The sequence below is a fragment of the Salmo trutta genome, chromosome 2 (genome assembly GCF_901001165.1).
Source record: "Salmo trutta chromosome 2, fSalTru1.1, whole genome shotgun sequence".
NCBI classification, from domain to species: domain Eukaryota; kingdom Metazoa; phylum Chordata; class Actinopteri; order Salmoniformes; family Salmonidae; genus Salmo; species Salmo trutta.
Genome location: NC_042958.1, coordinates 12972725 through 12984978, shown reverse-complemented (window position 1 = coordinate 12984978; position 12254 = coordinate 12972725). Strand labels below are relative to the sequence as shown.

At 41.8% G+C, this 12254-nt stretch overlaps 1 protein-coding gene across 2 annotated transcripts in view; it reads right to left on the bottom strand.

The window, feature by feature from the left end:
• LOC115150828 (brefeldin A-inhibited guanine nucleotide-exchange protein 1) overlaps nucleotides 1–12254 on the bottom strand; it is a gene marked incomplete in the record, with an annotated part of 96233 nt that overhangs the window by 38164 nt on the left and 45815 nt on the right. For both annotated transcript variants that reach the window (XM_029694546.1, XM_029694553.1), the window contains 3 exon segments: nucleotides 1–11; nucleotides 3614–3760; nucleotides 4608–4761. The exon segment at nucleotides 1–11 is cut by the window's left edge and continues 169 nt beyond it. In XM_029694546.1, the coding sequence (XP_029550406.1) occupies nucleotides 1–11; nucleotides 3614–3760; nucleotides 4608–4761 (312 nt within the window).

The window sequence follows — 12254 nt, the reverse complement described above, 5'->3', positions numbered from 1 at the left end:
GTCAACAGGGCCTGGTGGGAGGGAGTGAACGAATGGGAGAGAGAGACAGAGACACAGAGAGAGAGAGAGAGAGAGAGAGACACAGAGAGAGAGACACAGAGAGAGAGACACAGAGAGAGAGAGAGACACAGAGAGAGAGAGAGACAGAAAGAGAGACAGAGAGAGAGAGAGAGAGAGAGAGAGAGAGCGAGAGAGAGAGAGAGAGAGAGACAGAGAGAGAGAGATGGAGAGAGAGATGGAGAGAGAGATGGAGAGAGAGAGACGGAGAGAGAGAGAGAGAGAGAGACAGAGAGAGAGAGAGACAGAGAGAGAGAGAGAGAGACAGAGAGAGAGAGACAGAGAGAGAGAGACAGAGAGAGAGAGACAGAGAGAGAGAGACAGAGAGAGAGAGAGAGAGAGAGAGAGAGAGACAGAGAGAGAGAGAGAGAGACAGAGAGAGATTCATCATGGTGTCTCATATCATTATATGTGTGAAAGATACCCCTACAGCGCTAGTTGTATAGTCCTCTGCATCTCACATCTCTGATCCCTTGGCCACCCTCCTCCCAGTCAGAACTACACAGACACAGTTACACAAACACAGCTATAGTGGGATGAGCTGAGCCAAGCTGAGCTGACAGCAGATTATGGGTAGAGGCTGAGATTTGGGCTGCTGTTTCACAGCGAGGAGTACTGTACTGAGAGAGAACGCAGCGATGCGAGACCATCTCAGAACAGACCCTCTGACTCACAGTCAGGACTAGACCAATGCCAAGTGCACTTCCTGTCAGTCATCACTTCTTAATACACCTCCCTGCTAAGTGCACTTCAACCAAACAAATGCTAAGTGCACTAACTTCAGTGTACTTCTCTTATCTACTGCTTAGTGCACTTCCCTCAACCACTCCCTCAACCACTACCCTCCTCTCTCCAGATGAAAGTAGCACACACGTACAGACTCGCTATGTAAGGGATAACCAGCTAGGGGCTATGCATTCTATGGAGAAGAAAGTATGGTGGTGAACTGACCTTCCAAAGTTGCATTGTTTACCAGAGAACGCAAAGAGCCCCGAGTTAATTATCCATTTTATACCATGGCTATAATTTAGCATTTTTGCCCCGAGAAATGTGTTCATTTGCAGGTAAAAATGTGTTTAACATCCACTGAAATAGGTAGCAAGTTTACTAGATAGCTACAGTAGTTGCCTTGGTAACAAACAGACTTGCTAGTTTAGCTAACCAAACCATCAGCTCTAGCTTGCAATTATGAAAATCTACTTCAACAATGCCAATAATGTTTTCAATTCAACTTTTGCTTTTAAAAGCAGCTCAAACATAGAACATGTAAGAATGAACTACAGCCACTGAATTCTAGCGTGTGTTATAGGGAAATAATGCACGCTCTAGAATGCCCTTCAGGCCAATCAGAAACGAGAATTCAACAATGCCAAGGTATAAGTGAGGGATAATCAACGAGGGGCTATGCATTCAATGGAACAATGTGGAAGGTGTGTTCCACGACGAGCTAGCAGACTTAAACTGACCGTCCACGGAGTTGCATTATTATCCAGAGAAGCATAGAGCCCCGAGTAGATTATCCCTTTCATACCATGGCTGTGTTCAACATCCACTTAAGTAGCTAGCAAGTTTACTAGACACACTATATAGACAAAGTATGTGGACACTCCTTCAAATGAGTGGATTTGGCTATTTCAGCCACACCCGTTGCTGACAGGTGTATAAAATCGAGCACACCGCCACGCAATCTCCATAGACAAACATTGGCAGTAGAATGTCCTTACTGAAGAGTTCAGTGACTTACAACGTGGCATCGTCAGATGCCACCTTTCTAACAAGTCAGTCAAATTTCTGCCCTGCTAGAGATGCCCCCGGTCAACTGTAAGTGCTGTTATTGTGAAGTGGAAACATCTAGGAGCAACAACTCCGCAGCCGTGAAGTGGTAGGCCACACAAGCTCACAGAATGGAACCGCCGAGTGCTGAAGCACGTAAAAATAGTCTGTCCTCGGTTGCAACACTCACTAACGAGTTCCAAACTGCCTCGGGAAGCAACGGCAGCACAAGAACTCTTCATGAAACGGATTTCCATGGCCGAGAAGCCACACAAGCCTAAGATCACCATGCGCAATGCCAAGCATCGGCTGGACTGGTGTAAAGCTCGCCGCCATTAGACTCTGGAGCAGTGGAAACACATTCTGTGGTGTGATGAATCACGCTTCACCATCTTTGGGATGAAATGCAAGGCCGACTGCGAGCCAGGCCTAATTGCCCAACATCAGTGCTTAACGGTGGTAGGCCTGATCACCGACAACGATGAAACAGCCTATAAGGAGGTCAGAGACCTGGCAGTGTGGTGCCAGGACAACAACCTCTCCCTCAACGTGATCAAGACAAAGGAGATGATCGTGGACTACAGGAAAAGGAGGGCCGAACAGGCCCCCATTAACATCGACAGGGCTGTAGTGGAGCAGGTTAAGAGCTTCAAGTTCCTTGGCGTCCACATCACCAACAAACTATCATGGTCCAAACACACCAAGAAAGTTGTGAAGAGGGCACGACAAGGCCTTTTCCCCCTCAGGAAACTAAAAAGATTTGACATGGGTCCTCAGATCCTCAAACAGTTCTACAGCTGCACCATCGAGAGCATCCTGACCGGTTGCATCCCCGGCTGGTATGACAACTGCTCGGCATCTGACCGCAAGACGGTGCAGAGGGTAGTGCGTACAGCCCAGTACATCACTGGGGCCAAGCTTCCTGCCATCCAGGACCTATATACTAGACGGTATCAGAGGAAGGCCCATAAAATTGTCAAAGACTCCAGTCACCCAAGTCATTGACAGTTCTCTCTGCTACCGCACGGCAAGTGGCACCGGAGTGCCAAAGTCTAGGTCCAAAAGGCTCCTTAACAGCTTCTAACCCCAAGCCATAAGACTGCTGAACAATTAATCAAATGGCACTTGGACTATTTACATTGACCCCCCCCACCTTTTGTTTTTACACTGCTGCTACTCGCTGTTTATTATCTGTGCATAGTCACTTTACCCCTACCTACATGTAGAAATGACCTCGACTAACCTGTACCCCCACACATTGACTCAGTACCGGTACCCCCTGTATATAGCCTCATTATTATAATTTTATTGGGTTCCTTTTTTTTACTGTAGTTTATTTACTAAATATTTTCTTAACTCTATTTTCTTGAAACTGCATTGTTGGTTAAGGGCTTGTAAGTAAGCATTTCCTGGTAAGGTCTACACCTGTTGTATTCGGCACGTGACAAATAACATTTAATAAATTTGAACTTGCTATTATGAAAATCGAATTCAACAATGCCAATAATGTTTTTATTTCGACTTTTGCTTTCAAAAGCAGCTCAAACATGTAAGAATGAACTACAGACATTGAATTCTAATGTGCATTATAGGGAAATAACGCACGCTCCAGAATGCCCTTCAAGCCAATCAGAAATGAGAATTCAACAATGCCATGGTAGAAACAGATAACACAATTCCACATTCTAAATAATCACCATGAAGGCAAGAATAGAATCTAACAGCAGAACACACAATATCCAAAACACACTTCCTTGCAGACCAAACAACCGCAGAGGCCAACCTTAATGATCTGAAGCTGCACCCCCTCATCTGTCTGGGGTCCCTGGAAGCAGCCACAGATGGTCTCGAGGATCCTGTCGATGAGCTTCTTGCCAGGGGCCGTGCTGTCTGGAGCGCTGCCGGTCAGGTGGCCGTACGCTATCAGCTTCTACAGGAAAAACACCACACACAAAACAATACAGTCAGATAGACACTAATCTCCCATGGGAATATTCTGCGTGGAGACTGAAGAATCTGTCAGGACTGAATGGGATGTGTGAGATAACGAGCTGCATTAGTTCCGGCCTTTGCGTTTTCGTCACCGGTCATTTGGAAGTATCAGGATTGGGATTGGGTATCAGGATTGGGATTGGGTATCAGGATTGGGATTGGGTATCAGGATTGGGATTGGGTATCAGGATTGGGTATCAGGATTGGGTATCAGGATTGTGTATCAGGATTGGGATTGGGTATCAGGATTGGGATTGGGTATCAGGATTGGGATTGGGTAGCAGGATTGGGATTGGGTAGCAGGATTGGGATTGGGTAGCAGGATTGGGCGAAGGCTTTGGCTGAGTTTCCTTTTGCGAAGGTGGAGCTCTCAATTTCTCCCCATTTCTAACACATATAGACCCAGTAGTTAATCACTGACCAAATAACACAAGATTTTACTTCTGATTTAACAGAGATTAGATAAACACAACTTCTACATTTCATTCAGAAAACACCCCAAAACATCATGAACTGCACTATGAATCAGTGTCACTGAACCTTGAGTCTGTCTATGTAAATACAACATTTCTTTATTTCAGGTCAACATAAAATTCCAGTTAGATATTGCACAGAAACTTAAATAACTTTAGATGACTCCAAGCTGTGTGTATGATTTAATATCAATATAGTCCTTAACCAAATGACCATATTTGTTTTGACATATGATTACGGTGATGGTAAGAAACATGCAGCCTAGACAGTTTTAGACACACAGGGTTCACGTGCTGACCTCTACTACTGACCTGTAAACAGTCTAGTGATGTGATGACGATGCGGGGACATTTGGACTGACATGCCAACTCAAACGGCAGGAAGTACTTGTCGGCCTCTACGAAGCTGGTCTTTGATTTGATTGGAGGAAGAGTGCTGGAATCTGATTTGCTGTCTGGAGGAGGACTGGAGAGACAACAAACAAAAAAAGAAAACTGAGCTCATAGTACATATAGATATTGTTACTTTTATTTATTATTTTTTTAGGTATTTTCCTTAAAACTGCGTTGTTGGTTAAGGGCTTGTAAGTAAGCATTTCACTGTAAGGTCTACACCTGTTGTATTCGGCACATGTGACAAATACAATTTGATTTGATATTCTGTCATATACACAGAACAACAATTTTAAGCAGTATTTATTCTGGCAATCACACACTACTAACATAACGTAGCAGGCACAAAAGAAACGCCTGAAACTAGATCCCCTACATACTATTGGGGGAGGTTCTCTTCTGCACTGTTCATCCAATCCAGTAAATGTGGAGGAGGAGTTAAGATGGAGTGCCGCCTTGTTAACGTCCAAAAGGGAAACCGTGTCACATGCTGTCTTTCCATTTCCTCTGAAAACCGGAACATCCAGTTGTTGGGGACTCGGCAGAAGCTAACACACCACTGACAGTGTACTATTTATGTCTTTATGCATGTTCTTTATGCAGCTCAATTTGATACACTGTAAGCAGCCAACTCTTATAAAGAAAGGTGCCTGCAATTAATCTACCACTCATCTATTTTAGGAGAAGAGATCCATGATGTCATACACCTGATAATAATGTTCTCTGCTCTGTCGAGTGTCTTTATACTGTCAAAAGCCTTTGTGGCCAAAATCACATCCTTGTTACTGTTGCTAAGGAATAAAACCAAGGATAAAGCCATATTTGTGAGTGTTGTTTATCTTTATGGATCATAGATCTAAACCAGGGGTCCTTAGCTGTATGCTAAAACATGATAAATCTAAACCAGGGGTCCTTAACTGTATCCTAAAACATGATAAATCTAAACCAGGGGTCCTTAACTGTATCCTAAAACATGATCAATCTAAACCAGGTGTCCTTAACTGTATCCTAAAACATGATAAATCTAAACCAGGGGTCCTTAGCTGTATCCTAAAACATGATCAATCTAAACCAGGTGTCCTTAGCTGTACACTAAAACATGATCAATCTAAACCAGGTGTCCTTAGCTGTATCCTAAAACATGATAAATCTAAACCAGGTGTCCTTAACTGTATCCTAAAACATGATAAATCTAAACCAGGGGTCCTTAGCTGTATCCTAAAACATGATAAATCTAAACCAGGGGTCCTTAGCTGTATCCTAAAACATGATAAATCTAAACCAGGGGTCCTTATCCATCAGAACAACCACACCCAGACTGCACTGAGCTCTGAGCCAAGGACGGAGAGAGAGAAGGAGGAAGAGAGAGGGAGAGAGAGAGGAAGAGGGGTGAAGGGCTGTGTTGTTTGTGTCTTGGCAGAGAGAAAGGATGACTTCAGCTTCTTTAGAGTGATGACCTCGCAGAGTGCAGTGGGACACGGGAGAGAGAGGGAGAGAGGGAGAGAGAGAGAGAGAGGAAGGAGAAGAGGAAGCATAGAGTTTTGAGAGGCGATGTGGGCATTTCAAATATAATATGGTCTCCCGTCGAGTCCATTCATCACATAATGTTGTTTTGAATAGAAACGTCCATTCTACTTATGCTAATATTATGAGTCACAGTCCCTCCCTGCTCAGCATGCGTTCTCCCCTCTAATAAGCAACATACAGGATTAGCCTGCTCATATTCAGAATTGACATGAAATGGGGTTGAGCCAAGCATCTATGGAGACTAGAGAATAATGGTAACACGTTGCTTCTGGTCTTACAATTTCTGACACGTTTTGGCTTACAAAAGATCCTTGCGAATAAGTGATGTTATGGGTGTTTTTTTCGTACTTTTCTAAAACCCGAAAGCCAGGGTAACTTTGTGAAAGGTTAGGTAAGGTGTCTGTATATAAACTTACTTCATCCCTCACTCCTCCCACACCTAAAGTTAACTTGGGCATGGCATTTGTGAGAAGAAGCTTAGATATTGGCCGTGTCTGAATACCCATACTTACTAGGCCGTTTGGGGATGCCAAAAAATAAAGTTTAATAGTATGCAACATTTTGAAAATCGATCTATACTTTAAATGCCCGGATGTCATACTGATTTTGGTTTTGACAACAGCTGATCAATTAGAAATGTGGATGTGCTACCGAAATCAACGAATAGCGAGATACAACGCAATCCCGCATAACGCATTCTCCGTATGTGAAAATTTAATGTTTTATAGTATGTACATTTTCTAAAATCGTGTATGGTTTAAAAGCCAGGACTCATTTCGCCTCTTCATCTAGTAGAAATCGATGCACACTTTTCCACAATGCATTGAAGAGGTGGTCTGCGAGTGATAGGCCCTAGTTCTCTTCAAGTAGCCAAATAACAAAACTAGGCTACTTAATTGGGAAGATGACGAATAGTGAAGTTTCTGCGGTGGCATTCAAATGTAAGTGAAGTCGTTTTTGTTCTCCTTAAAATTATCACGAGTACTGCATCGTGGGATACATCTTTGAAAACAGAAATCTTTAACATTTCCTAATGTTTTCAGCACCAAGGACTCGGGATGTGGCTGCGTTAATGATGTCATGTTAATCAGGCCTTTTGATTTGAACATATGGATTGCTTTAGTTTTGTAGGCGTGGCTACCTAATTTAATGATTTAATTAATGTACCAAGCCTTAGCAGTCATTCTGATCTCGTTCCCAATGATCAGCGCTTATTATGTTGCTGTCCAGCGTTCTGAATTTGCCATGCAACCGACTGTCCACGTTTTTTTCTGTGCAATAGCCTTTTGATTTGAGCATTTGTTTTGGTGTGTGTACTAGGCTATTTAATTTATATATGTTACAGCACTTTGGTTTCACTAATAAATATGTTTAAATGGAAACAAATGCTCTGTTTATGTCTTCAGTCCTTTTTAAATAGGATAGATGGGCTATATGGTCTACAGTATAGGTTGGATGTGATAGTCTGCCAATAACTCCATACTTATTCTATTCAGAGTTTAGAGAAATTAATTAAATTGGAAATAAGCTATTATTATCAGGCTGGTTAATGCCATGCATGTCTGTTCAATTTGGAAAAATCCACCTGCACTCGGCCCTCCCAAACCTACTCAGCCAATCAGGAGCCGCTACTGCGTTGCGACCGTGGCATACTGCATACTTTTTACTAAATGGTATGTGCTAAATAGTATGTGACGATGAGTACATAGCAGAGGTGGGACCAAGTCACTATTCAAGTCACAAGCAAGTCTCAAGGTCCAAGACGAATCCCAAGTAGAATGGGTCAAGTCTTGAGTCAAGTCCAATTCGTGCATTGTAAGAGCAAGTCAAGTCTCAAGTCAAGTAAAAAAAAAATCTGTACATGCAATGACTTGTTCAACTACAAATCGAGACCGTGGGACTATAAGGTTCTATCTGACATTTGTGTCAAATGAGTTAGTCACATATAATAGATCTTGGTTCTTTATATGTCCATAAAGTTATATTTTTGAAAAAGTACATTTTAAATCAAAGAAATTAACAACTAGAAAGTTCTATCTGCAATCCAATCACAAGGCTGAACAAATACAGATGGATCAATCAGAACTCGTCTTCGCCAATAATGGCACGCAAGCAAAACAACACTGTCAGAAATCTTAAAGTAAATGATGTCACATCGTTGTTCAGTGATGGCAGTAATTTGTTTAATGACCATAATACCTGCCTTAATGGATTTGATGATGTGTTCTGACTCTATTTTGGTAAAATAGTGTTATTCTATCATTTATGTATTCAAAATGGCTAGTTTACTTAACTGAACATGTCTAATTCAGAAGTGTCAGATATAACTTTATTGCTGAACCCAGATTGACATTTCAGAGACATAAGGTTATATCTGCTATTGCACCCACCTAAACATGTTTTTTTCAAATGTCTCAGGATTTTGTTACTCTGTACTTTAGGTATCTTTAAGGTGAGGACCTTAAAAAGGATCCGCCCCTTTTTTTCAATTTTCGCCTAAAATGACACCCACATCTAACTGCCTGTAGCTCAGGACCTGAGCAAGGATATGCATATTCTTGATACCATTTGAAAGGAAACACTTTGAAGTTTGTGGAAATTATGGTAGGAGAATATAACACATCAGATCTGGTAAAAGATAATACAAAGAAAAAAGCATGTGTTTTTTTGTATTTTTTTTTGTACCATCATCTTTGAAATGCAAGAGAAAGGCCATAATGTATTATTCCAGACCAGGCGCAATACATATTTTGGCCACTAGATGGCAGCAGTGTATGGGCAACGTTTTAGACTGATCCAATGAACCATTGCATTTATGTTCAATATTTTGTATCAAGACTGCCCAAATGTGCCTAATTGGTTTATTAATAACTTTTCAAGTTCAGAATTGTGCACTCTCAAACAATAGCATGGTATTCTTTCCCTGTAAATAGCTACTGTAAATTGGACAGTGTAGTTAGAATAACAAGAATTTAAGCTTTCTGCCAATAACCAGATATGTCTATGTCCTGGGAAATTTTCTTGTTACTTACAACCTCATGCTAGTCGCATTAGCCTACGTTAGCACAACCGTCGTCCTGTGGGGGACCCACCGATCCTGTAGAGGTTTTAATGGCTTAAGAAAAAATGATTCACTACAAAACAGTTCTGAGATCTGGGATGTGAAAACTGATGCTCAATATCTCAGAACTATGCTTTGGGCAGATAGAACCTTATCTGGTCACAAAATTATTGTCTATTTATTGAGGCTACCAGACATCCATTTTCATTCATTTCACAACACAATTTGATTATGTAATAATTAATTGTATCAACAAATTCCAAATGCAAGCTTCATAACTCAATTATCAATTTCAAGCAATTTTGACATACCAAAAGACCAATAGGCCTATGCTAGTAATTGTTGCTTGATGCCCCGTTGCTGGTGAGCATGCAAAGTAAACAATTAATATTCTTGACCACTAAACAATCTTTTGAGCTGCATATTTATTTATGTCAATCTTCTCTCCCTACAATTTGACGTTTGCAGTGCACCGATTCTATAGCTGTACATCAGCAATCTGTTCGCTTGCCCAGTTGTTCTCAAACTTTTTGACTCGTAACCCCCAAAAAGGAGTGGTTCAAAGCTTGCGACCCCCGCACACGCACTTCTCTGGAGTCCAGAGCAAGCCAGATCATATATTTTCTGTCTGTATTCTACTTTCTCAAAAATATCGTAAATAATTTGCCAGAATATGTTACGTCTTCATCCCATAAGTATTGAAGGTAGTGCGATGTTACAGCTATCTTTAGACATACAGTACCACCACCGAGGCATATCATTTTAACCCACCCAAACTAGGCCTATCTGAAATAGGAAAATGATAAATGAAATCACCAGCCTATTGTTCTGGCAAAGTTGAGTCCGTAGCAGATTCCTAAATTCATATGGATAATATGGATAATATTAACGTAGGTAGGCTACTCTGCTTTTGCTAGGCAAAACGGGAGAAAATTAAACAAGTGCTTTCTGGCCACTAATCTGGATACATGCGCCCGCATTTGCGAGCCAATGCTGATGACTAGTCATTGATCAACAGTCAACACACCTACATTTTTTTGGGTCTGAAGCACAGATTACGATATTTGGTGCAATGCCGTAGGCCAATGTTAGTAACCAGATCGAATAAACAAAGGTATAAATATAAAATACAAACGGTAGGTTATATCTAGCCTATAGAAATATGTATGAATTTCTGTATTTTTCCCATGCAATTTCACACTTGCGACCCCCCCAAAACCTTCTCACTGCTCTACTGTAGGTCACCTGACCTGTGTGGATTGACAGTTTGTTGGTCAAATCAAAGGGCCGAGTGTGCGCTTCACTAGCAAACCTGTTTAGTTTTTTTTGCAAGTACGATACGGTCTCTGGTTGGGTGGAGAGTAGCCTAATCCGCCGTGACGCTGTGCCACAAAATGAGTGACAAAACATTACAAGATCTGGCCAGATAATTTCCATTCATCAGTTTCAAGTCTATATCGAGTCCTGAGTCTTGAGGCTCCAAGTCGAAGTCAAGTTTCAAGTTGTTTTATTTTCTATCAAGTCAAGTCTAAAGTCATCAAGAGTCAGACTCGAGTCCAAGTCATGTGACTTGAATCCACACCTCTAGCACATAGTATGCAGTACACTAATATGGATATTCGGACACAACCAGTGTCTCTACCACCTCCCTCTACCCACCCCCTCAGCCTAGCTCCCCTCGCCGACCACAGGGGTCTCATTTGGGCAGAGCTAGCATAGCTGGCACATAGAACATTCTGATCCAGCCCTGATCATCCAGTCCTGCTGTGGGACTCTCGGGGGGAGAGAGAAAGAGAGGGATGGAAATGGTGGGAGAAAGAAAGGACGAGGAGGAAAGGAGTGGCACTCATGGTACATTTCATTCCACTGACCCAGTTACCAGGCAGCAAAGCTCCACAAACACACACGCAAACTCTCCCTCTCCCAGGCGAAATCCAGCCTACTTTTTGAGTGTATGTACTGACATGTATGTGTAACCGTTAGATACAGACACAAACAAACACTACATGTTAATGTATGTAAATCGTAGTATTTTGTCTGTAATGTCTTTTTCGTTATGTATCAGACACCTGTAAAACCAGCTGTCGTCATTGGCGTCGGCTAATGGGTATCCTAATAAAATAAAACTCCCTCCCTCCCTCCCAGGCTAGAGCCAGGCACTAGGCAGGGGTCCATTAATGACAGGGAAAATGGCTTTTAGAAGTAGACCAGGCTGAGAGACAAACAAAAACACACTGGAGGTCACACACACAGACACACCCTTTATACTCAACTCAAGGGCAAGCGAAAGGAAACAAGAAAATCACCTAAATTAACCAGGATGTATTGCTTTTTCTTTTGTAAGATTTTATTTATGATTTTTTTTAAACAATACAAAACATTCACCTACAAACAACAGCATAGACACAAACATCCACAACATCACCGCTGCCCAGACCCACCTGTTCACACCTCCATCTCCAGCGCCTGCATCACTCTCCGCCACATGGCCTCAAACCGCACCATTTTGTTTCTCTCTGTCGCCCACACACTTTCAACATTTAGATAATAAAGCATTTTACCTTCCCAATGTGTTAACTAGGATATCAAGGATTGGTTGATTTCCAGTTTTTAAGTATACGTTTTTTTCAAGATGATTGACGAGAAATGTATCGTCCAACCCATCCGGTATCTCACTGCACCCTCAGATGCCATGTCTTGAAATATGCAGACAGACGGATTAAAAGTGCATTTACATGGTAACACTTCTGACAGCCGACTTTCTAATTCTGGCCATACCGTTCGGACATTATAGCGTTCCCAGAAAGCATGGATTATTGAGTGATTGTTAGTTTTACACCTAAGACATGACTCTGCCATTGTGCTGTAGAATTTGTGAATTTTGTCCCATGTATAATAAATTCTATATATTAGTTTACACTGGATTAAGTGTACATTTTTGTTAACTGTAGTTCCATTAGTTATGTTCCAACATTCCC